This window comes from Mytilus trossulus, chromosome 3 (genome assembly GCF_036588685.1).
Source record: "Mytilus trossulus isolate FHL-02 chromosome 3, PNRI_Mtr1.1.1.hap1, whole genome shotgun sequence".
In the NCBI taxonomy this organism is placed as follows: Eukaryota; Metazoa; Mollusca; class Bivalvia; order Mytilida; family Mytilidae; genus Mytilus; species Mytilus trossulus.
Genome location: NC_086375.1, coordinates 48,405,925 through 48,429,910, shown reverse-complemented (window position 1 = coordinate 48,429,910; position 23,986 = coordinate 48,405,925). Strand labels below are relative to the sequence as shown.

General features: G+C 31.4%; 1 protein-coding gene across 5 annotated transcripts; it reads left to right on the top strand.

Annotated features, from left to right (window-relative positions):
* The first annotated feature begins 8,900 nt into the window (after positions 1–8,900).
* On the top strand, positions 8,901–21,715 carry LOC134711702 (serine/arginine-rich splicing factor 6-like). Of its 5 annotated transcripts, none has more exons than XM_063572485.1 (9): positions 8,901–9,022; positions 13,159–13,293; positions 13,826–13,896; positions 14,339–14,458; positions 16,136–16,180; positions 17,426–17,495; positions 19,298–19,371; positions 20,243–20,374; positions 21,165–21,715. In XM_063572485.1, the coding sequence occupies exons 2-9, from the start codon at positions 13,171–13,173 to the stop codon at positions 21,364–21,366; spliced, it is 837 nt and encodes a 278-aa protein (XP_063428555.1). In that variant the 5' UTR covers positions 8,901–9,022; positions 13,159–13,170; the 3' UTR covers positions 21,367–21,715. The 5 variants fall into 5 exon arrangements, with proteins under 5 accessions (XP_063428555.1, XP_063428557.1, XP_063428558.1 ...); XM_063572487.1 differs by lacking the exon at positions 14,339–14,458 and adding an exon at positions 14,190–14,300; XM_063572486.1 differs by lacking the exon at positions 8,901–9,022 and adding an exon at positions 9,152–9,173.
* The last annotated feature ends 2,271 nt before the right edge of the window (positions 21,716–23,986 follow it).

The following is a 23,986-nucleotide window of genomic DNA, read 5'->3' as shown; positions in this document are numbered from 1 at the left end:
GCATAGTCAGCTTTAAAAGGCCCCGATAAGAGAATGTAAAACAATTCAAACGAGAAAACTAACGGCCTTATTTATGTAAAAAAAATGAACGAAAAACAAATATGTAACACATAAACAAACGACAACCAAATCTTCTTGCTCGTTTTGCCTGTGTCTGTAGTTGGTTCGAGATTTCAATGAAAATGATTTATGTATTACTGGTAAATTAAAAGGCACCACAAATTATTTTAAACCCTTACCAATTTCTTTCATAGATGATATAGATATATATCAAGATTTGGTCCGAAAGATTAGCTGTACCTATATATTTGGAAATCCGCTTCTCTTGTTTTTTAATTGATGAAACATAATCGGAATCATCTGGTTTTATCCATATGGTGCCATTAAACACTCCTTTTAACCCATACTTTTATTTTCATATTTTTATTACATCTATATATTTTAAAAAGCCATAATTTTGAAAATGCTATAAATCCTTGTTTTTTATCATAACTTTTGAGAGAAAAAGGGTGCCAATGTTAAATTTATGAAAATAATTATTTCACGCCAAATTTTCAATGGCATTTATCTTGATACAAGCATGCAGACCCTTTATTTGTGTCTACTTTTTTAATTATTTACAATTAATCTATATCAATATTTAGCAAACATCCTTATTAATACAAACAGGATATTCCAGCCTAATGTCAGATCATTTCAGTGTGATTTTGTTTTTAAAGCTCGTAAATTTAGACACATTCCACGTAAACTGATTGATCCCTGTCAACTGACACACATTTTACATGCATATGGTCAATAAGGATTCTTCTTCTTCTTCTTCTTCTTCTTCTTCTTCTTCTTCTTTTTCAAAAACGGGAAACACATCAGATATAAGAGGGGAACAACGGCACAACAGAAATACAATACTAAAATGCAAGTCACAGACAGAAACAAACTATGATATAACAATGGCATTAAAAGTTTTAAAATACATTTTTTTGTTTAAGAAAATAAAATCATTATTGGATTTTGGTGTGCATTTTTTTCGTTCCTGCAAAAGGCGTTAATATAAACAAACATCTGAATTACATTTGATACTGTCCATTCAGTTATGATACACTCTATAACTCACCTATAAAGTTCAGACACGGCTTCCTTTGACTGATTTTTAGACTTATTCCTCGTATTTGACATAAATAGTCATCAAAGTACCCGAATCTATGACAAACGAGACGATTTTAGTTTTAAAATTATCATTTCCTCTACCTTAGTAGCCATATACCAAGTTACATGTTCTCAATAAAATTAAAAAATATTTGAAATCCAAAGCTTTTATAAAAGGTGGAGAGCTATAATCCAAAAGGTCCAAAAGTATAGCCAAATCCGTGAAAGGAATCAGAGCTTTTCATGAGGGAGATACATTCCTTAAGGTCAAGGAACAGTAAATGGGCTATGTCGCAGATTTTGCTAAAAAATTGCATACAACCTTGGCTAGTTGAACTACAACTGAAAATCGAAAAAATAATACATTTATCTCTTTTATTTTCTGAAAAGTTGCAGATTGATTTCTCTTAATATGGGTGAACATTTGTATAGAAAGCACATAAAATCGGCGAAAAACCTTCTAAAATTTGTCTTAAAATCGCCAAATCTCTAATTCTACTCCAGCCACTGGACGTTAAGCAACCAACAATCAATCAATCTAATTCTACTCCATAGATTTTTCTTAAAAAACTATATATTGTTGACACATAAATTTCTGTTTTAATGATATAAAATCTGAATCATAGGGTCACCGACTTCGTTCTTTGTCTAGGTGTAATACCACCATTGATTTTCCCCTATTAGTCTTTGTAAAATTTGCACTTTTCAAAAAAATGTGCAGAATTTATCTTTGTTTCAAATAAAGAAATACTTGGTATGAGTAAACTTTTATCCTGTCCAGTTCTATAGAAAAATTTTAACATAACATTTCATTGCATTTAAGAAAATAACCATCATTGGAAGTTAACCAATCAAATTTCTCCCCTTATTCTATCTGTGCACAAGGTTTAGTCACCATGTAACCTCAAGATTACAAATTTTTCTATAGAAATCACAAATAAAAAATAATGGTGTTTTGAAATACCAAAGACATATGTTTATGACACAGAAATAGTTTTACTGCAATAAAATGTAGGATTAATTACCTACAACAGTCAAATTCAAGGGAATATTTTTTTAGACCTACTTTCGTACCATGATTTGGTGGTATTACACCTCTAATAATCAATTTGTTACCTTATTGGTAGTGAAAAACTTCAAAAATCAACGTTTTACGGCCTGCAACGCGATAACGTTACGATTATTTCGACGTTTTGTTGGATTTTTTCACAAAGAACGCAACTTTGAATGATGTTTACCGTAAAAACGAAGTCGGTGACCCATGTATGTGAAGTTAGCACGGTGACCCTATCTTTATTTTGCATCATTATAACGGAAATTTATGTATCAACAACATATAGTTTTATAAGAAATATCTCATGGAGTAGAATAAGAGATTTTGCAATTTTAAGACAAATTTTAGAAGGGTTTTCGCCGATTTTATGTGCTTTCTATACAAATGTTCACCCATTTTGTAAGAATTCAATCAGTAATATTTCAAATGATAATTGAGATAAATGCATTATTATTTCGATTTTCAGTTGAAGTTCATCGAGCCAGAGCTGTGTGCCAAATTTTAGTGAAATCTAAGACATAGCCCATTTACTGTAACTTGACCTTAATTTTAGTAATTTCTAACATTTTTTAACAGAAAATTTAAATAACACAAAAAAAAAATCCGCGTATTTTTATGCCAGTACCGAAGTACTAGCTACTGGGCTGGTGATACCATCGGGGACTAACAGTCCACCAGCAGAGGCATCGACCCAGTGGTAGTAATAACATTAACGGTACCAATTTTCCTGCACCAGATGCGCATTTCGACAATAAATGTCTCTTCAGTCTTAACTTATTCGATATTCAAGAGCTTGCATCTTCTACTCAGACTTTGTAAAAAGTTTCCAGTGTCTGAGCACAGAAAGTTGATGAACCAGGGGTATGTAGAAAAACGTCTCGTCCTTTTTCTAAAAAAAAAGTTCATCGGAAGGTACCAAGACCTTGTTGATAAATATTACGTATCAACTTCACAAATAATACATGATGGTATTGGTGTATAGATTCTGCGAACTGATCGACCTTGTTTGTCATTTTATTAACGTGTTATATTGTTCTTTTATTTAGATATAGGAAGATGTGGTGTGAGTGCCAATGAGACAACTCTCGATCAAAATAACAATTTAAAAAAAAGTAAATTTGTCTTTGTTCTATATACTAGAACACACCCGTGATATCGCAGGTCCGTGACTGAATTAAAGTATATAACTTTGCGCAAGCCTTATTTTAGTATTCTTATTGATTAAAATACTACAATGGGTAACAATTTGACAATTAAGTAGTGTCAACCCTGTGATTATGACCCGTGTATAAAGCATATTAATCCCGAATACACCGTTTGGTGGTGCGCCTGTCAGCAACCCTGTGATTATTACCCGTTTATTATCTATAAAGCATATTAATCCTGAATACACCGTTTGGTGGTGCGCCATTCAGATGCGGAACGTACAGATAAGGTAATCGGTAACAGGTGAATATACCGGAGCGTCTTTTTACCACAGAACACCACAGAATACCACAGAATACCACAGAACACTAAAAATATACCACAGAACACATATAATATACCACAGAACACTCAAAATATACCACAGAACATAAAAACAAACAAAAAAAACAACTAAAATATGCAACATACCATTAAAATAACTTAAAAAATCCATGAACTAATATTAATTAGACGGGAAATCTAAACTTCATCACCGATCGCAAACCGCATATCGCTAAACAGCGCATTTTTTTTTAATTTTGTTTTTTGTTTGATGTATTAATTGTGACCTTAATATATTATGTCAGTTATTAATGCAACAAATCATATTGAATTAAAGTTTAAATATCAAATATATCTACATTGAACACACCAAACAGGAAAGGAAAGTCTATAACATGACAACTCCGCAAACCACCAAATATATATATTATATATTTTATTCATTTCTTTCTTCTTCTTATATAAAATAGTTTTACTAAAAATAAGACAAGAGACAAATATCAAAATCTAACCGACGGAAAGAGATCGAAGACTTTGACTGATTACTTTAATATTATGAATATATTTAAATTCTATTTGAAATGCATAAAGTTCCTTTAGCACGATTTTAATCAATTATCATGCAATATCTTTGAATGGGTTTTCTTTTGACATACTTATATAATTTTATAAATCTTTTTTTTTAATAATGCTTGTAAAACAGAAGCCTATGTTATGGTCATTATTAAGAGTAATTAAACAAACACAACCCACTTTATAATGAGGTCTATGTCAAAATTTAAAAAGAACGGATGGCTTCTATAATTCAACCACGCTGTCAAAAGAAATGGAAATTTAAAAGAAGTCCTACATAACTTTTTGTTTTTTTAACGATGTCTCAAGAGAAGTCATTTCACATTTTTGTTCTGTTAGCGACGTCTCAAATTTTGTGTTAGACAATGGAAACGTGAAACCATAAAGTACTGGAATCACAATTTCTTCCTGTAAATGTTATTGGATCATCTTTTACTTCCGACGAAAATAAGTGGACAATATTTTATTTCCTGTTAATATTATTGATCAAATTTACGATTGGCTCCAAAATTTAAAGATATTGACCAAAGGGTATATATTGATAGAACAAGAAAAAAAATTCAAAAATCTTTCTAAATCTATTATAAAGTTTCAAAGTTAATCAGTAAAGTCAAAATGCCAAAACGCAAAGTTTCGTACCTAAAAAGGTCGATTTTTTGGCCCTGTGGTGACTGCAGACAGAACTGCTCCAAGAACTCAGTACAGTGTGACTCTTGCAATTCATGGTACCACTATGACTGTCAACAGTTATCATTACAAGACGTCGATTTCTTGGTAACATCCAGCTGTTCTACGTTCTGTTGTTTGACCTGTTTGAAAGAAGAAGTAGGGTCAACCTACTCTTATTCATCTGGCTTACTTCGTCTTAATTTGGTAATTTTATGTTTTTATATTAAAAAAAATATTGCAATTTTGCACAATTTTTGTAAATTTTGTTTCATACGCTAAATTTCTTAATCTGTTGAATCGGTATAATCTTTTTATTACTTACGCGTGTCAGGATTTGTTAATTCAAAATGTATATAGCACAATTGTTAATTGCGATTTATGATAATTAAGTTATTGATTATCACATTTAACATATTTATCACCGACGCGTGTCAAATTTGTTAATTCATCTTTCTTATTAAGTTACGGAATATAATATGTTTATGAAATTTACAATTTGTTAATTTTATATTTTGAATATTTGACATTGAATTTGTTTTCTATTTATTACCGAGGACGGCTTTACTTTTGATAAGTGATTGATTATCACATTTAACATATTTATTAACGACGCGTGTCAAGTTTTATTAATTCATCTTTCTTATTAAGTTACGGCATATTATGTGTTAATGATATAATGGTGTTTTTGTCCAGAATAAATGACAAATACAGCCTTAAACACCATTATATCGAAATATCGAAATAACGTCTGAAATATAATTTTCCCCCAGCTGTCCAATGAAACTGATAGAATTATAAAGTAAGACTGTTATTTCGATATGATGGTGTTTTTGTCCAGAATAAATGACTCCACGAAAATATAGAGTTTGGCAGTGATGACGAAAAAGCTATGACCAAGGCGATAGAAAATGCATTTCCAACTGCCAAACGAAGATTGTGCACAAAACATTTAAAGGACAATGTACAACATTACCTTCAAGATCGTGTTGGTGTTAGCACCCAAGAAAGAAAAACCATCATCAACACAATTTTTGGAGATCAAGGAATTGCAAGCGCAGACGACACATTGCAATTTGCAAGGGCAGATTCGGAGCTCAAGGACTTGTGTGCAAATCATCCTCAGTTCCTGAAATATTACGAACAAAGTTTTAAGCCACGAGTTGAAGAATTCGTTAATGCACCCAATAGACGTTTAGGCACTAAGCAAATGTGGACGAACAACAATGCAGAATCCATGAACCGGATGATGAAAGTGGCAGTCAACTGGAAGCCCCAACATGCACCAGATTTGGTTGATAAACTATTTGACATGGTGGACTTCCAGTTCATTAATCTACGGTCAGCCAGCCCCTTCATCATTCTGGGGACTACATGCTGGTCATAACTTCATCCGATGGACTCTGTTGTGAACAAGGCTAAGTCAATAGCCAAGAAACCTATGCAGAGAAAGAGATCAAGAACAGAAAGAGCCGAAAAAAGACATTAATGTATTTATTGAATTGTTTTGTTATTGATGTTATCAAATTAAAATTTTCAACTTAATTTTATATCTCTTTATTATTATTGAAATTTGACCACAGACAAGACTTATCTAAACTAGAATTTTTTCACTTGAAATTTGAGGAAGACACACACACACACACACAAACATAAATCAGTCTTCGACCTTCAATTTCCAACAATTAAATACAAATACATGTAAACTTTAATTTATAGGTATTTAAAAAATTATATTGGTACAATTCTATGTGGTTTTCTCGATAATTGGTCTTACATTAATTTTTAGTCTGGTACCAATTAAAGGTCAAGTCGATTGGGGTCGTAAGGACAATGAGTCGACACTAGATTGAAATTTTTAATTTGTTTGACTAATAAAGTCATATTATAGACATAATTAGCAATAACAACAACTGCAATGTCTGAATTGTTACTATTTAGGAGTTCTGTGGCATATTATATGTGTTCTGTGGTATATTTTTAGTGTTCTGTGGTATTCTGTGGTGTTCTGTGGTATTCTGTGGTGTTCTGTGGTAAAAAGACGCTCCCGTGAATATACTATTGGTATCGGTATCGGACTCGAACCCGGAACTTCTTAATTATTGGCAATATTAATTACGTGGAAAACAAAAGGGCTTGGAGTGGTGTAATTTTTAATCTACACCTTTGTACTATATAAGTAATATATACAGTTGAATTCTTTGATACGTCGTTTTTACATGATGACGGCTGACAAATTGGACCTCGTAATTTTAGTATTATAGATATATTATTAATATTACTTTTACTGTTTACATGAGCGTCACTGATGAGTCTTATATAGATGAAACGCGCGTCTGGGGTATTAAATTATAATCCTGGTACCTTAGATAACTATTTACACCACTGGGTCGATGCCACTGCTGGTGGACGTTTCGTCCCCGAGGGTATCACCAGCCCAGTAGTCAACATTTCGGTGTAGACACGAATATCAATAATGTGGTCATTTTTACAAATTTCCTGTTTACCAAACTTTGAATATTTAAAAAAAAACTAAGGATTTTCTTATCCCATGCATACATTACCTTAGCCGTATATGGCACAGCTTTTCGGATATTTTGGACCCTCCATGCTCTTCAACTTTTAACTAGTTTTGCTTTATAAATGTTTTGATATGAGCGTCACTGATGAGTCTTATGTAGACGAAACGCGCGTCTGGCGTACTAAATTATAATCCTTGTACCTTTGGTCTGTCTTTGGTGATATCCATTTGACGTGGCTCGGTACTTACGCATCCCGTCAATGTGTTGTTTGTATTATCTTTCATTTTTGCTGGTTGTTAAATTTTATGTATGCTTTTTTGGGCTTCTTTGTTAAATATTTTTTTGTTTTTGTTCTGATTGAGATTGTGACACGGTGATGACTATATTGACAATTTCACCTATTATATGTCTGTTTTGTTCAAATATCGTTGTAAATATAATGGAATTTGATGCGACATTCATACACGTAAGATGTTTATGGCTATAAAATCTGGTTAAATCCACCATTTTCTTCATTTGAAAATGCCTGTATACCAAGTCAGGAATATATGACAGTTGTTGTCCATTCGTTTAAGGTGTTTCATCATTTGATTTTGCATTTCATAAGGGACTTCCTGTTTTGAATTTTACTCGGAATTTCAGTATTTTTGTGATTTCACTTGTTTAAGTAGATATCTTTTGCCCATGCAAATCAAGGACAATCAATACAATAAAAAAAACAGTTGTTACCTTGAGGGAACATCTCAAAGTTGTACTAGTATCCCAGATTAGTTTAGTTTTACACTTTCTGCAGGTACGGAAGAAAAATGCCCAGTAAAATCGAAAAAAGATTTAATCTTTCTGCAGAGTCTGAAATGCAAAATGCATTTAACATAGATATATCTAGCGAATGCTAGGCATCAACACTTTTTAAATATTTCATCTTAAGTTTAACTTCATAGAAACCAGGTATATCCTGAATTGTACAGGTATCAACTTTCTGCATGCCAATTTCAACATATATTTAAAATCATATAAGATAGAAGAGGTCTCCTGAATAGAGGTACCACTAAAACTAACCCTTGGGTTTCTGGTAATCTTAAATTAGTACAATATGGAGTGCATTAATCCTCCATGTTGAATGTAAACTCATAGACAAGTAAATTTTGACTCAAAATGGTCTTAATATATCTTTCTCTTTCACCAAAAGTATCGTTTCTGCCAAATTGTTGGTTAGTTAAATAAGTATTAACAGTGATACCAAATGCACTATTTTTGTCCGAGTGGCCTACTTTTACATAAATAAAGGTAACAGTAGTATACCGCATAAGTTCTTAATTGGAGGGAGTAATTGGTGGTCTTAACGGAACTTGCCTTGAAGATACATGATTTGATCATAAATAACGTGACAATAGCCTTTACCTTTAAAAGTAATCGGGAATTTACGGCGTATTCCGTATTCCGGAAAAAAGGTAAAATATTTTTCGTGTAATAGAAAATGGAAACCCCGAATTTGAGGTCTCAAAAACTCTTTAACCCATAGGATTCAACGTGTTGAAATTTAAAATCTTACGCGATTCTGAATTGTGGAAAAAGTTAAAGGAAAATAGAAGACGTAAGCTTCATTTTTATGTTTAATAATTTGGTTAAGCATGCTCGTAACATTCATATTCTATTTGCGAGGCAATTACCAAATTGTTTATCAACTAAAGATGCAATTTTCATCTACACCGTGACCCATAAAGCCTTAATTCATACATATTTATGTATGTGCCTGTCCGAAGTCAGGACTGACAGGAGCCTGTAAATTATTCAGTGGTTGTCGTTTGTTTATGTGTTACATATTTGTTATTCGTTCATTTTTTACATATATAAGGCCGTTAGTGTTCTCATTTAAATTGTTACATATTTGTTATACGTTCATCTTTTACAAATATACAAATATTTTATTGGCACAAACACAATTACAATAATTGGCAATGGCCCATACAACTGTTATACAAATAGTAATAATGCATAGAATATCAATAGGCATATTTCGAACAATATCATCGAACGATATCAATATCATCAACAGTAAATGATTAAAAAAAGATATATCAATTACATAGTTGGTCAAACAAAATAAGTATTGAAAATAACGATAATATTAATATGTAATATTATGAACAATGATTATTATCAATTTTATAGAGTTTGTTCTGCTTTACGCAGGTTCAAACTGTCTGAGATGAAAGAGGAAGTTAATTTTAGGATTGTGTATGAATTATTATTTAATAAAAAGATTATATTATTTTACATGTTTTTGAAATTTTGTATAATCAACAATTATATTTGAAACTTTATGGTAAAATATGTCCCTCTTAGTTGAGTATTTTTCACAATGTAAAAGAAAATGTTTTTCATTTTCAATTTGACCAGAATTACATACACAGCAGTATCTCTCATTTCTGGGAATATTTAGATGTCTCCCTCTTTCAATCATCAGTGTATGAGCGCTTATACGGATCTTACATATTGCAGCTCTGTCACTTCTGTTTTTTAATATATCAACATAGGGTGGTCTTCTGCCCATTATGTAGACACTTTTGAAAAAGTCTAACTTTTTGGATTCAAATATATTTGCATTTTGAACTTGCAAACATTGGTCATTAATTCTTTGTTTAATAGAATTTAAATTACCTTTAACATAATTAAAGTTATTGATGATATAAGACATTCCAATTTCATTCAAAAGACTCTTGACCTTTATGACCCAAGGGTTTGAATCTACAGATTTAGTGAATATATCATATGCCAAAGAATTTTCCGAAGAAACTATATGGTTCAGGTAGTTGAATATTGAATATAATATTTTATTTTTTAAGGGAATTCTATTAAGTTCAGCTCGACATCCATCATTAGATGCCTTACAGTGAACCCCTAATATGTCTTTGATAAATTTAACATGAAGTTTTTCAAATGGATCAGAGTCTTTAAAATGTGAATCCACCCCCCAAATTTCACTACAATATGTAAGAATGGGAGTAACTAAACAATCAAACAGTTTTTCAAGAAGTCTACATGGGTTGTTGAGACCTATAGTTTTCTTTATTTTATAGTATGCCTTCCTGGCTTTTTCCATTAGAGTATTCACAGCAAGGCAAAAATTGCCATTATACTTTAAAACAATACCCAAGTAACAATAATTTGCTACCGTTTCAAGATATGCATTATCATAAGTAAAATGGTTTAACAATGTCTTGCCATTAGAATTAAATATCATAATTTTTGATTTATCAGTATTAACTTGTAGTTTCCATGTTGAACAATATTCATGTAAAATATCAAGAGATTTTTGTAGACCCTCTTTGCTTTCAGATAGTAAAACAATATCATCTGCATATAAAAGAATGTTCAAAGAGGTATCCCCAATAGCAACTGGATCCGTATGTTTGTTATCAAGATTACCTACTAGATCATTTATAAAATAGTTAAAAAGAAGGGGACTCAATACGTCACCTTGTTTAACACCCCTTTCTGATAGGAATGGAGGACTCGACCCATTAGAGAATTTTATTCTACTTACTGTATCAGTATACATTGAATAAATAACATTAAACATTTTTTGGGGGATATTATGTTTTATGAGTTTAGAAAATAAACCTAGTCGCCATACAGTATCAAATGCCTTTTTTAAGTCTATGAAGGCAGCAAAAACTTTTTTCTTTTTTTGTCTATATTGATCAGTTATGGTCTTAAGAGTGAATATGTGGTCAGCTGTACGACTTTTCTCTTTAAAACCTATTTGATTTTTACTTATTAAATTTTTGATATCCATAAATTTTACTAAACGTTTATATAAAACTTTATTAAAAAGTTTACCCAGGTTGGAACTAATAGATATACCTCTATAGTTTTACATAAGGCCGTTAGTGTTCTCATTTTTAAAAATTGTTCAATAATTGAAGGATCGCTAGAAACCTAAAGAAGAAGAAGAAGAATTGTTTTACATTGTCTTATCTGGGCCTTTTATAGCTGACGATGCGGTATCGGCTTACCTCATGGTTGAAGGTGGTCCTTGACCTATATTCCTATATTTGTTAATGTCTGTGTCATTTTGGTCTTTTGTGGATAGTTGTCTCATTGGCAATCATACCACATGTTCTTTTTTGTATTTAAGTTAAAATGTTTATAATTTTGTTAATATGAGGCAGGCATTACCTGTAAATTGGGACGAAGTCTGTATGAATTATTTTTTTGTAACTTAGATATTTGTTAAAAAAAGAAACAGACATGCCGTAATGTTTCTGATTTTGGTTGTGACGTTATTTAAGTTATGCCGTTAGCAATGTAAACAAAAAAACGCTACCATCAGGTAGTTTTTTCATACCAAGGAATAATTTAAAATGAAATTGGTATTGCGTTCCTTCCTTTTTTTTTATACTAAACTGATAAATATATATTTTACTAAAAGTTTCATACAAACAAGACCGGAAAAAGGAAGTACATTGTAGATTTCTGCGCAGATGCAGGAATTTAAAACATGACTTTAAAAAAATCTAACAATTTGGAGTTCATTAGTCCAATGAAAATTTCCCGAAACTTTTTTTTCTTGATTTTCTACTGTTAGTGGGGACTTCGTCCCAATAATATTTTAATGTAATGATATAAAAAAGAAGCTTTGGTATGATTGCCAATGAGACAACCGTCCACAAGAAACCAAAATGACACAGAAATTAACAACTACTGCTCACTGTTCGACCTTCAACAATGAGCAAAGCCCAAAACCCCATAGTCAGCTATTAAAGGTCCTAAATGATAATGTAAAACAATTAAAAGAGGTAATAAACAGCCTTATTTAAATAAAAAAATGTAACATCTAAACAACTACCACTGAATAACAGGCTCCTGAGGTAGGCATTACCTGTGAAAGGGGAGGAAGTCAGTATGATTTCTTCAAAATCTGTTAAAAAAGAAACGGAAACGCTGTGATGTTTCCGAGTTTGGTTCTGTTGTGAGGGATTTTAGTTGTTTCGTTGTTAAAGTTGTGACTGTTTCTCACTTCAATATTGTCCTATAATATATTTTCAAGTGTTTCATAATTTAAAGGGTTGCTTTGACAAAAATTGAAAAGATGCAGACTTTTCCATGAAATTGACCTCTTTCCCTACTCTCTCATGGAAGGAGAAGTGTTTCTCCCTCTCAAAAATCCTGTTACATGTATTAGGCCCTGATGTTATGTGCTCATGGGTTCTAATTATGATGAAATTGGACACAGTTCCAGTGTTCATGTAGATGTCTGTTACCCAATTTAAAAAAAAATAAAATCAAAAGATTCTTTACTGAAGAGAAGATGATAAATCTACAAACCAAGTTTGACATTCATCAAAAGGAATAGAATAGAAAATTTTTAATTAAGTCCTGAGTACATGAACATTACAAACATGAGCTTTGTAGAGCTTTATGCTGTGTTGTCAAACCTCAAATATGTCTGCTTACACCACAAAATCTGATCTGAGTACAGACAAAATTGAGGCATCTAGGAAAGTTTTAAAGCATGTCTGAATTTAAATATATTCAAGATAAATATTGTTCATGTCTGTGAAAATTAAAAAGTTATTAATTTGAAAGTTTTTATATGTCTGTAAAATAGTTCAGGGTTGATCATCAAGTTTCTGCATGTGTCATGAATATGTACTATAAAACAATTGAAAAATGTGGATTACAAATATCTTGTAAAAAATACATTTGTATCTTGTTTTTTTTCAGGCACAGTTCGAAATGGGAACAAGAGTATATATAGGAAGACTGTCATATCATGCACGAGAAAAAGATGTTGAAAGATTTTTTAAAGGCTTCGGAAAAGTTAGAGATGTTATGTTGAAAAATGGTTATGGTTTTGTTGTAAGTTATATTCAAGAATAACATCTACATACATTTTTACGCTTATAATATTAATTTTTGAATGCCTGTCTCTATGGACAGGAGGTATAATGGTATACCATTGCAGCGTTTTCTGTAGTCAACTCATTGTACAGTACCCGAAAACACTTTCACTAATTTTTGTCAAACTTTAGATAGGTTTCCAATTAAGGGATTTTATCAATAAAGAATGTAGATTTCAAGTTTTCTGACAACAATTCAAAAACACTTTAAGTAGTTTTCATGAAACTTTAGTGTCTTGTTTATATCTACTGAAATAAGCTCTTGTGTTTTGATAAATTTCTGATATGGAACATTGAAGGTTGAAATTAACATCAATGTTGTTTTTTTTAATAAAAATGTGCTTTCTGAAAATATTTTTTTTCTGGCTACAAACAAAAAAGTTATCTCATCTTATATGGCAAAGTTTTCAAGGATAGCACATGCAGTCAGAATTTATGAAAACCTACTAAAGGCTACATGTAATTTAATTTTTGAGATATATTGTTTCCAGGAATTTGAAGACCACAGGGATGCAGATGATGCTGTATATGAACTAAATGGGAAAGATTTGTGTGGAGAAAGGTATAAAGATGTTCAATTTATAGAAGGGCTTATAACGCTTTTTTTTCTACAGAAAAGACAGTCTGTAACTTTCAATAAGTACTATTGGTAGTTTTAAAAGTATTAAGTTTATACAGTATATTGTATTATCAGAAATCTCTTATGCAAAACTTATTGAAGTGATTAATCATTAGATGAAATCACAATAATGTACTTTTAAATAAAAGAGATTAAAGTAAAGGAGCATTTTTCAGCAGAATTGAATGTTTTGTTAAGAAGATTATATATGAATATGTATTGTTTCACTTTTACAGAATAAGTTTAGAACATGCTCGTGGCACCCCTCGAAATAGGAACAGTAACTATTCACGTGAAAGGGATTATGGGAACTCTGGGAATTCAAGGCGACCTTCAGGGCAGACAAAGTAAGGACAAAATATATTTTAGATTTGTATTGTTTCAGATGTACCGTTGAGCATGCTCGTGGAGCTCCTCGAGGTGATGATAGACGTGATGGGGGTAGAGATAGAGGAGGTTATAGAGACTATCCTCCACCACGTAGACAACGAGGAGGAAGAGATAAGTAAGACAAACTTCAGTTCTGCATGACAATCAGAAATCTGTTGTATGTAATGGTTAGACAAACTTCATCAACCAATGCTTTGTCTTTATTTCGATTCCTATAGGAAGTTAAATGGTTGGCAAAGTATTTCATTGAAGAACTAGTTCAAGGCAATGGATTGTTATTTTAGAGGAAAAGAATAAAATTTGGGTTTAAGTGTAACATTCAGAAAGAACCTTTTATACCACCAAATAAGTGAACATATAACCTTATGAGATCATTTGGATCAGGCTATCTTAGGAAACATTCTTTTGTAGTCAGTTACAATGTTGAAGTGATCATTTTTTTACAGAAATTTTTCACAGAATGCTACATGTGATTTCACTGAAGTTTTCATTGAGTTCTCTGTTTATAACATGATAAAGGTTGATTTTCTAACATCCGTGGTTTAGGTTGTGTATGTACATGTATATAAATGTTCCTACACATGTATAAAATAACTGCTACTGGACATAACGCAATCTTAAAATAATCAATATCTTCTCAATTAAGTTGAACTCATGTAATATGTATATGTAGAATGTACATAAATTGATCACAATCTTCCTGACAAAGCAATTATATTTTGAATTGTAGTGAGCAATGCCAATTAAATTATATTCTAACCAATTGAAATACTAAAGATTTCTTAACATGTGACTTGAATTTTTATATTTTTCACTTTTACTAAAAGATTGAGTATCATATTTGAAACAGAAACATTTTTGGAGAAAAATACAGTTTTACTTTGAAACAGAAACATTTTTGGAGAAAAATATAGTTTTACTTTGAAAGTCAACAGAAACATTTTTGGAGAAAAATATAGTTTTACTTTGAAAGTCAACAGAAACATTTTGGGAGAAAAATATAGTTTTACTTTGAAAGTCAACAGAAACATTTTTTGAGAAAAATATTGTTTTTCTTTGAAAGTCAACAGAAACATTTTTGGAGAAAAATATAGTTTTACTTTGAAAGTCAACAGAAACATTTTTGGAGAAAAATATAGTTTTACTTTGAAAGTCAACAGAAACATTTTTGGAGAAAAATATAGTTTTACTTTGAAAGTCAACAGAAACATTTTTGGAGAAAAATATAGTTTTACTTTGAAAGTCAACAGAAACATTTTTGGAGAAAAATATAGTTTTACTTTGAAAGTCAACAGAAACATTTTTGGAGAAAAATATAGTTTTACTTTGAAAGTCAACAGAAACATTTTTGGAGAAAAATATAGTTTTACTTTGAAAGTCAACAGAAACATTTTTGGAGAAAAATATAGTTTTACTTTGATAGTCAACAGAAACATTTTTGGAGAAAAATATAGTTTTACAGCTAAATAAAGTCTCAAAGGAAAAAAATGTTAAGATACTGCAATGTTATAGATTAAACAGAATTTATTTATGAAAAAATACAAGAATAAATGTTACATGAAGTTCAAATATGTGATTCTGAAACAAGTTTGAACATTTTTATATAAATCTATCTCCTAGGCAAGATTTTAAATGATAATCATTGTTTTATATATTATATATAAAAGAAACTTATAAAATGTAGTGTTAAATACAAATGTTGGAAGATATAGCAAGTAAAAAAAATTCTTTTGATCTCAAGTATTGGTGAATAATATGGTATTATCTGACAATGTCTTCTTTTGAATTATAGTTACAGAAGGGGCGGCGGCTTTGGACAGAACAGTGGTGGTGACAGGTATAGTATCATATATTTTATGTAGAACATTATTGGCTCCAAGTGGAGATTCCTTATATATAATTATTGTTGGTCCTTCTGTTTGTCTTGATTTCTTGTATTTCTGCTGTTGATCAAGTTGGCACCGCTCGGTACTTGGTTTTTGATTGGTTTTTTTTTGTTAATCTTGCCATCCGTCAGGGTTGACCAGTTTCTTCAAGGAAGAACCGATTAATGGATATCTTCTCAGAAGTATGATGTGAAAAAAGTGATGAACATCATGCTAATAATAAATTTGTCCTCAATTTAGGATTCAGACTAATGGTGATGTTGAAGATGCAAAATGATATTTAATATGTTCCCAAGTTGGTGTTTTTAATATGTTTCCATGTTGGTGTTTTTATATGTTCCCTTGTTGGTGTTTAAAAATGATGTTTAATATGTTCTCATGTTGGTGTTTAAAAATGATATTTAATATGTTCCCATGTTGGTGTTTAAAAATGGATGTTTAATATGTTCCCAATTTGGTGTTTTTAATATGTTCCCATGTTGGTGTTTTTAATATGTTCCCTTGTTGGTGTTTAAAAATGATGTTTAATATGTTCCCATGTTGATGTTTTTAATATGTTTCCATGTTGGTGTTTAAAAATGATATTCAATATGTTCCCATGTTGGTGTTTAAAAATGGATGTTTAATATGTTTCCATGTTGGTGTTTTTAATATGTTCCCATGTTGGTGTTTTTAATATGTTCCCATGTTGGTCTTTAAAAATGATGTTTAATATGTTCCCATGTTGGTGTTTAAAAATGATATTTAATATGTTCCCATGATGGTGTTTAAAAATGGATGTTTATGTGTTTCCATGTTGGTGTTTTTAATATGTTTCCATGTTTGTGTTTTAATATGTTCCCATGTTGGTGTTTAAAAATGATGTTTAATATGTTCCCATGTTGGTGTTTAAAAATGATGTTTAATATGTTCCCATGTTTGTGTTTAAAAATGATATTTAATATGTTCCCATGTTGGTGTTTAAAAATGGATGTTTAATATGTTCCCATGTTAGTGTTTTAAAATGATGTTTTTTCCGGTGTTGGTGTTTGAAAATTAAGATTCATTAGTTGAAGTAGCAACATGACCATTAAGATTAAACAACAAAAATATGGTAAGAAAAGAGGTACATAAATATCATGATTTTTTTTTATGTATAACTGCATGTTAAGAATTGATGTTTTTAGCATAGCAGTATATTTATTATTCTTTTACAGGTATGGACCACCTACAAGAACCGAGAACAGATTAATTGTAGAAAACCTTTCGTCAAGAGTAAGCTGGCAGGTATGAATGTTATATCTGTTAACAAATAATTGATAGGAGTTTCCTAATTTTAATTTTATGTCATCTATGCTCTGGTTTTATTAACTCTCAATAGAGTTTAGACTCTAAAAAATTTTGAAGACTGAGTCGTCACTAAAAAAATCACTTGTTTCCTCTTCATATTTAATGAACCAAGACAAACTAATAGATCATTTAATGCTCAAACACAAAATTGAACACCTTTTCACTTGCTGTATATTCCTTTTAATTTATGTACATATAAGAAACACAAAAAGTATTCAGACTAAATAATACCAAAAATAGCTGTTGTTTTTAATGGGCAAAGTATTTTATCAGTGTTTTGACCTTCATTACATCAATTTTGGGCACATGGTGTTCTGTCATTTAATTTTCTTAGTAACTCAGATGTCAATGGTTCAAGTGTAAATAGAGCTTATATTTACAATATTTAAAAGGAATATATAGATTGTGACATTTTACATATTAATGTTTCATACCTAAATAGTATTGTCTTCTCTCATAAGCGCCCTCAAAGGTGAGGCGACAGGAGCATGATGAAGGACGAAGGGTCTAATCACAGCTTCCTCCCCAAAAGTGCCACAAGGAATGGCTACTTCAATGTGTCTTACTCTTGTTCTTGCTTATGATGTGTTGACTGTGAGACGAGGGGGTCTAGCTAGCTTGATGTTCATCCTTCAGAAGACAAAGAGGGTCCTACACTGATGAGAAAGTCTTGCTTTACATGACTAGCATGGTCAATCTTTGGAAAACAAAAATTGTGACGAATGCCAGTTGGCTAAAGCTATCCATACATCAGGATTGGTTAGATCTTGCTATCTTCCTATGTTCAGAAAAGGGCAGATAACTGCTGCTATGTAACGATGAAATAAACAGAAGTACACTAGAAGTCCTGTTGCTCTCTCTAACAAGGGTTCATTAAGCTCTCAGGCGATGTCAGTTTCTATTCAGTGGAGGTAATTCTGTTATAAAATTATACACATCTTTTTAATGCACATGTATAGAGAGAACAATGGAATAATAAAAAAATGAAAACTATTGGATTTTTTAAAGAGTGTTTATAATACCAGTAATGAGTAGAAGATCATGGCTAAAGATGTTCTAAACATAAAAAAAAAATTAATTCAAAAGCATGTGATTGTAAGGCTTTTTAGTGTACAGTTGTTAATCAATGTTATTGATCAATAGATTTTTGTTTCCTTTATAGAAAATGGCAAATATTTACAATGTCATTGATGTTTTTATCAAAACTAGACAATTTGTGATTTGTAAACTACCTATTTAAAAGATGTGTGAAATGCAGTTGAAAAAAGATTATTTCCCATAAATTATTTTTTTAAAACCTAAGTGACAATTGTAATTATTATTGTTACATAGTGAATCTAAACATTTTCATATCATCCATCAAACTTGTCTGCATTTAACACTTTAATGTGCCTTACAACCACAAGTATCTGAATCGAAACCTTAATTTGGCCATTCATGAGAGATTTTAATATAACACTCAAATTTCAAGTGATATAGTTGTTCCCAGTCCCCAATATGCAATCAGGATGTTAGCAAGGTTCTGTTTACAGTGATAGCAAAGGTATGAATTAAGGTAGGTAGTTATAATGCAAAGTAATGCAGAAATGGCAAATATAAAATTTTGTAAATAAAATTGAGAAGGAAAATGGGGAATGTGTCAAAGAGACAACAACCTGACCAAAGAGCAGACAACAGCCAAAGGCCACCAATTGGTCTTACTGATACATATCTAACATTGTTTTACTATTTACTTAAAGGATTTGAAAGACTACATGAGACAGGCTGGAGAAGTCACATATGCTGATGCCCACAAGCAGCACAAAAATGAAGGGTAAGTCATTACAATTGTAATAATTGCATACTGTTGATAAACTTATTACCTTGCAAAATTTTTTACTTGGTATGAAGAAAATTTTGTTTGTCAAGGTGACCTTATTTGTGGTTTATTAATTTGCATTTTCCCCACGTAACACTCGATAAGTTATTTTATGATATTTAGAATATGTAGTTTCTTAATCAACCAAACTGAAACACATTATCAGTATCCCTTTCAGTCGCGGATCCAGACTTTTTTTGTAACTGGGGGTCTACTGACTGCCTAAGAGGGGCCCACTTCAGTCATGCTTCAGTGATTCCCTATACAAGCAACCAATTTTTTTCCCAAAAAAGGGGGGCCCCTGGACCCCCCTAAATCAACCTCTGCCTTTGAACAGTATGATTTATTAAGGATATATATTTTATTGCTGAACCAACATGTTAAATAGCTATTGTGTGTTTTTTGGTAACCAAAAACATCAGTCTTGTCATTAAAATGACATAAATGAACATCACATTTTTGTGGAGGGAAAACCTACCCACCTTTAAGTTGGTGGTAATTAGTGCATTAATATCTATTACTTACATTAAAGATGTCATGCATGTAAATTGAAATAAATAAAACAAAGATGTTGATATTTTCTTTTGTATTAGAATTTAGAAGATTTAGTACAAAAAACTTGTTTTCCCCAAAACTGTGCTATTTGAGGAATGCATACATGATTTACCTTTATAGATTGTTATTTGGATGGAGAGTTGTCTTGTTGGCACTCACACCACATCTTCCTAATTATCTATGTCCAACAATAATTTATGTGATATTATGACATTTGAAAGGGGATCTAAGGAACTGTATAAATTATAATAGATGTGCAATTCATTTGTAGAGTTGTTGAATTTTCCTCATACTCAGACATGAAGGCAGCTTTGGATAAATTAGATAATACAGAAATCAATGGTAGAAAAATCAAGTTGGTAGAAGACCGACCAAAAAGTAGTAGTAGAAGCAGCAGGAGGAGGTTTGTACAACTTAAATTGCAAAATTACTTGAATTTAGATTATTGGAACAGTTTTGATGTGTCTTATTTTGAATACATGAGCACATTATATATAGTCTCAAATGCTTCACCCAAGCTTTACATTACATTGGTAAAACATAAAACATAGCAAACACAAGTGCATCATCTACACAGCTACTTTTGCATAGGTACTATTTCTGTAATAAAAAAATAAACCACCTTGTTATCTCAATCCACATTTCAGACACACCAAGTTGGGCTATCAAGACTACTGTGGATTAATTACTATGCGTTGGATACCAATTTTCGTGGGTACAAGTGAACCATGAAATTAAATATTCAATGAAAACATATTTTTATAGGCTATGTATACAGAGATTGTCAAAACCATGAAATCAAATATTCATGAATATGCAAGTTTTATGCAATCCACAAAAATTGATACCCATGAAAATAAATGAATCAACAGTATGTGTATCTTGTACATCTGTTATTAAAAGTAGTTTGGTGTTGGTAGATGATACGTTCATTAAACTGTTCATCATTTTTGGTGATTCTGGTTATCCTTACAATGTTTCACTGTCACTCAAGATATATTATTGCCATAAAATATTTTATGCATTTGATACTCAAACAAGTGAAAATGATGACTACCTTTCGGGTCTGAAATAATTGAAGACAATCATACCCAACGTGTACTGATTCACTAGTTAATTATTATGACGTTGATGTATTCTCACAAATACAATATGTTGCTTGTGAGTAAAGAGTTAACCACATTTTATTTTAGGTCCAGATCTCCAAGTAGAAGCAGATCCAGGTCAAGAGGAAGAAGGTCCAGGAGTGCAAGCAGAAGTCGCAGCAGGAGTAAAAGTTCAAGAAGCAGAAGTCGTAGTAGAAGTAGGAGTAAATCAAGGAGTCCAAGTGTCGACCGTAAAGAGGTTTCAAAGTCTAGATCAAAATCACCAGAAGACCGTGGAGATCAGGATTGAAATTAGGAATTTTGTGATCATCTATTGATATTTTCATCATCATCTCATAAATTGACATTTGATGATATGAACATATGTGATTTATTTAGTACTTAGGGGTTTACTCATGGCATTAAACAGCATTTGCTAGATGAATGCTGTTTTACATGATGTAATATAAATGTATATCGATAAACGTTCATACAGCTCTGCAGCATGATATGTCTTAAACCATTCTTTTTACTTTAATATTTATTTTTTTAAGGCTATGATGTAAGTAAAAGTCATTGTAAATATCTTGTATATTTTGTTATTTTGTAATATTGTATTGTCTGTATATTGATCATGTGTAAATAAATGTCATTCAAAAGTTTTATTCTCCTGAAGAAAATTTAAAAAAGGGATGCAAATTGGTGCATATTGATTACAGAGTCACGTCTGGTTTGTCTGTTTGATGCATGGTTTGATTAATTGGGTCCTGCAAATTAATTTGTGAAAGGCCTCTAGGGATTAGCTTGTGCATGCATTTGTCCATTGCAACTTGTTTCTGTTCTAAGTTTCAAACCTTTTTGAGGGTTCTGTAATTTGGCATTATTTTTCACCCCTTGCGGAAGGATTTGTATTGTACAAGGAAAAAGACTACATTGAAAAGCATATGTACACTTAAATTGAGTTCACTCTCAAGTTAACTCCTTTAAGACTAGGAATGAATGAATGAGCGTCAGTAAATGTATTATATGAATATATAAAAAATGAATTAATATTAATTACTTGTGAGTAAGTGTATAGATCACAATTTCTTTATTTACTTGATTTGGTTCCTTCGTGATGGCTTCAAAACACTTGGGAAACCAATATTCTAATGTCTGTTGGACACCTGCTTCCTGAAGATTTACGGAGCACCTGAGATCACCCCTAGTTTTTGGTGGGGTTCGTGTTGCTTATTCTTAAGTTTTCTATATTGTGTCATGTGTACTATTGTTTGTCTTTTTCATTTTTAGCCATGGCGTTGTCAGTTTATTTTCTACTTATGAGTTTGACTGTCCCTCTTGTATTTTTCGTCCCTCTTTTAAAGACTTACATAATTGTTGAGTATTATACCCAAATAAAAAAACGATACTAAAATTAAACAGCACAAACATTTATCCACCCAGAAGATACATCTAGATACCGGTATTGTATGGACTCTTACAAGTAAAAAATATGGCTGACAAAAGATGGAAAGATAAATGTAATAAGTAATAAATTGCTTTGCCAAGCACAGCTGGATACAACTGAAGAGGTTCAACCCTGAACAGTTGGGGCAAAAATGAAGACAATATTCGCACTTGATACAGTTCTGTATTTGGATTGTTATTGAATATTTGACGCACAGAATAATCTCATAAAGATCCATTCACTTTAAATAAACTAAAGTTATTGTCCATAAACCAAACGTGTCTTCGGATGACAATGCAGACAACACCATAGCATTATACGAACCCCAAGATATATTTGCAGTTGTATACGACCGCAGAGTTTGAACCCTAAACATTGGGGCAAGTATGGACACAACATTCAAGCTCTGAATTTGGATTGTGATTAAATAGTTGACACAGTACAGGTTTCTGACACATAATGAATGTGGTCTAAGAACTTAAACTTAAAAACTTTAAATTTTGAATTGGACATTACCTATTATGGTCCAATATCCAAAATCTAAATATCTGGTTAGATTCAGCATATCAAAGAACCTCAAGAATTTTTGTTGAAATCAAATAAAGTTCAATTTTGGACCCTTTAGATCTCAATGTGGATCAATTTGATAACTGGGCCCAAACATCAAAAATCTAAATACATGGTTAGATTAAGCATATATCAAAGAACCCCAAGATTCAATTTTTGTTGATATCAAACAAAGTTTAATTTTTGACCATGATTTGGACCAACTTGAAAACTGGGCCCATAATAAAAATTCAAAGTACATGTTTAGATTTAGCATATCAAAGAACCCTAAGGATTCAAATTTTGTTGAAATCAAACAAAGTTTAATTTTGGACCAACTTGAAAACTGGGCCAATAATCTAAAATCTAAGTACATGTTCAGATTCAGCAAGAATTCAATTTTTGATGAAATAAAACAAAGTTTAATTTTGGACCATTTATTTCAAAACTGTTGGGACCAAAACTCCTAAAATCAATCCCAAGCTTCCATAAACCTTGTGATTAAATTTCATTGATTTCTATTTACCTATACTAAAGTTATTGTGCAAAAACCAAGACTAATATTAATGCTTATTTGGGCCCTTTTTTTACCTCCTAATTCATAAACTGTTGAGACCAAAACTCCCAAAATCCATCCCTACTTTCCTTTTGTGGTCATAAACCTTGTGTCCAAATTTCATGGATTTCTATTTACTTAAACTGAAGTTTTAGTGCGAAAACCAAGAAAATGCTTATTTGGGCTCTTTTTGGTCCCTCATTCCTAAACTCTTGAGACCAAAACTTCCAAAATCAATCCCAACCTTCCTTTTATAGTTATAAACCTTGTGTTTAAATTTCATAGATTTTTATTTACTTATACTAAAGTTTTTGTGCAAAAACCAAAAGTCTTCGGACAATGACGCCAACGTGATACCAATATATACGACCAACTATATTT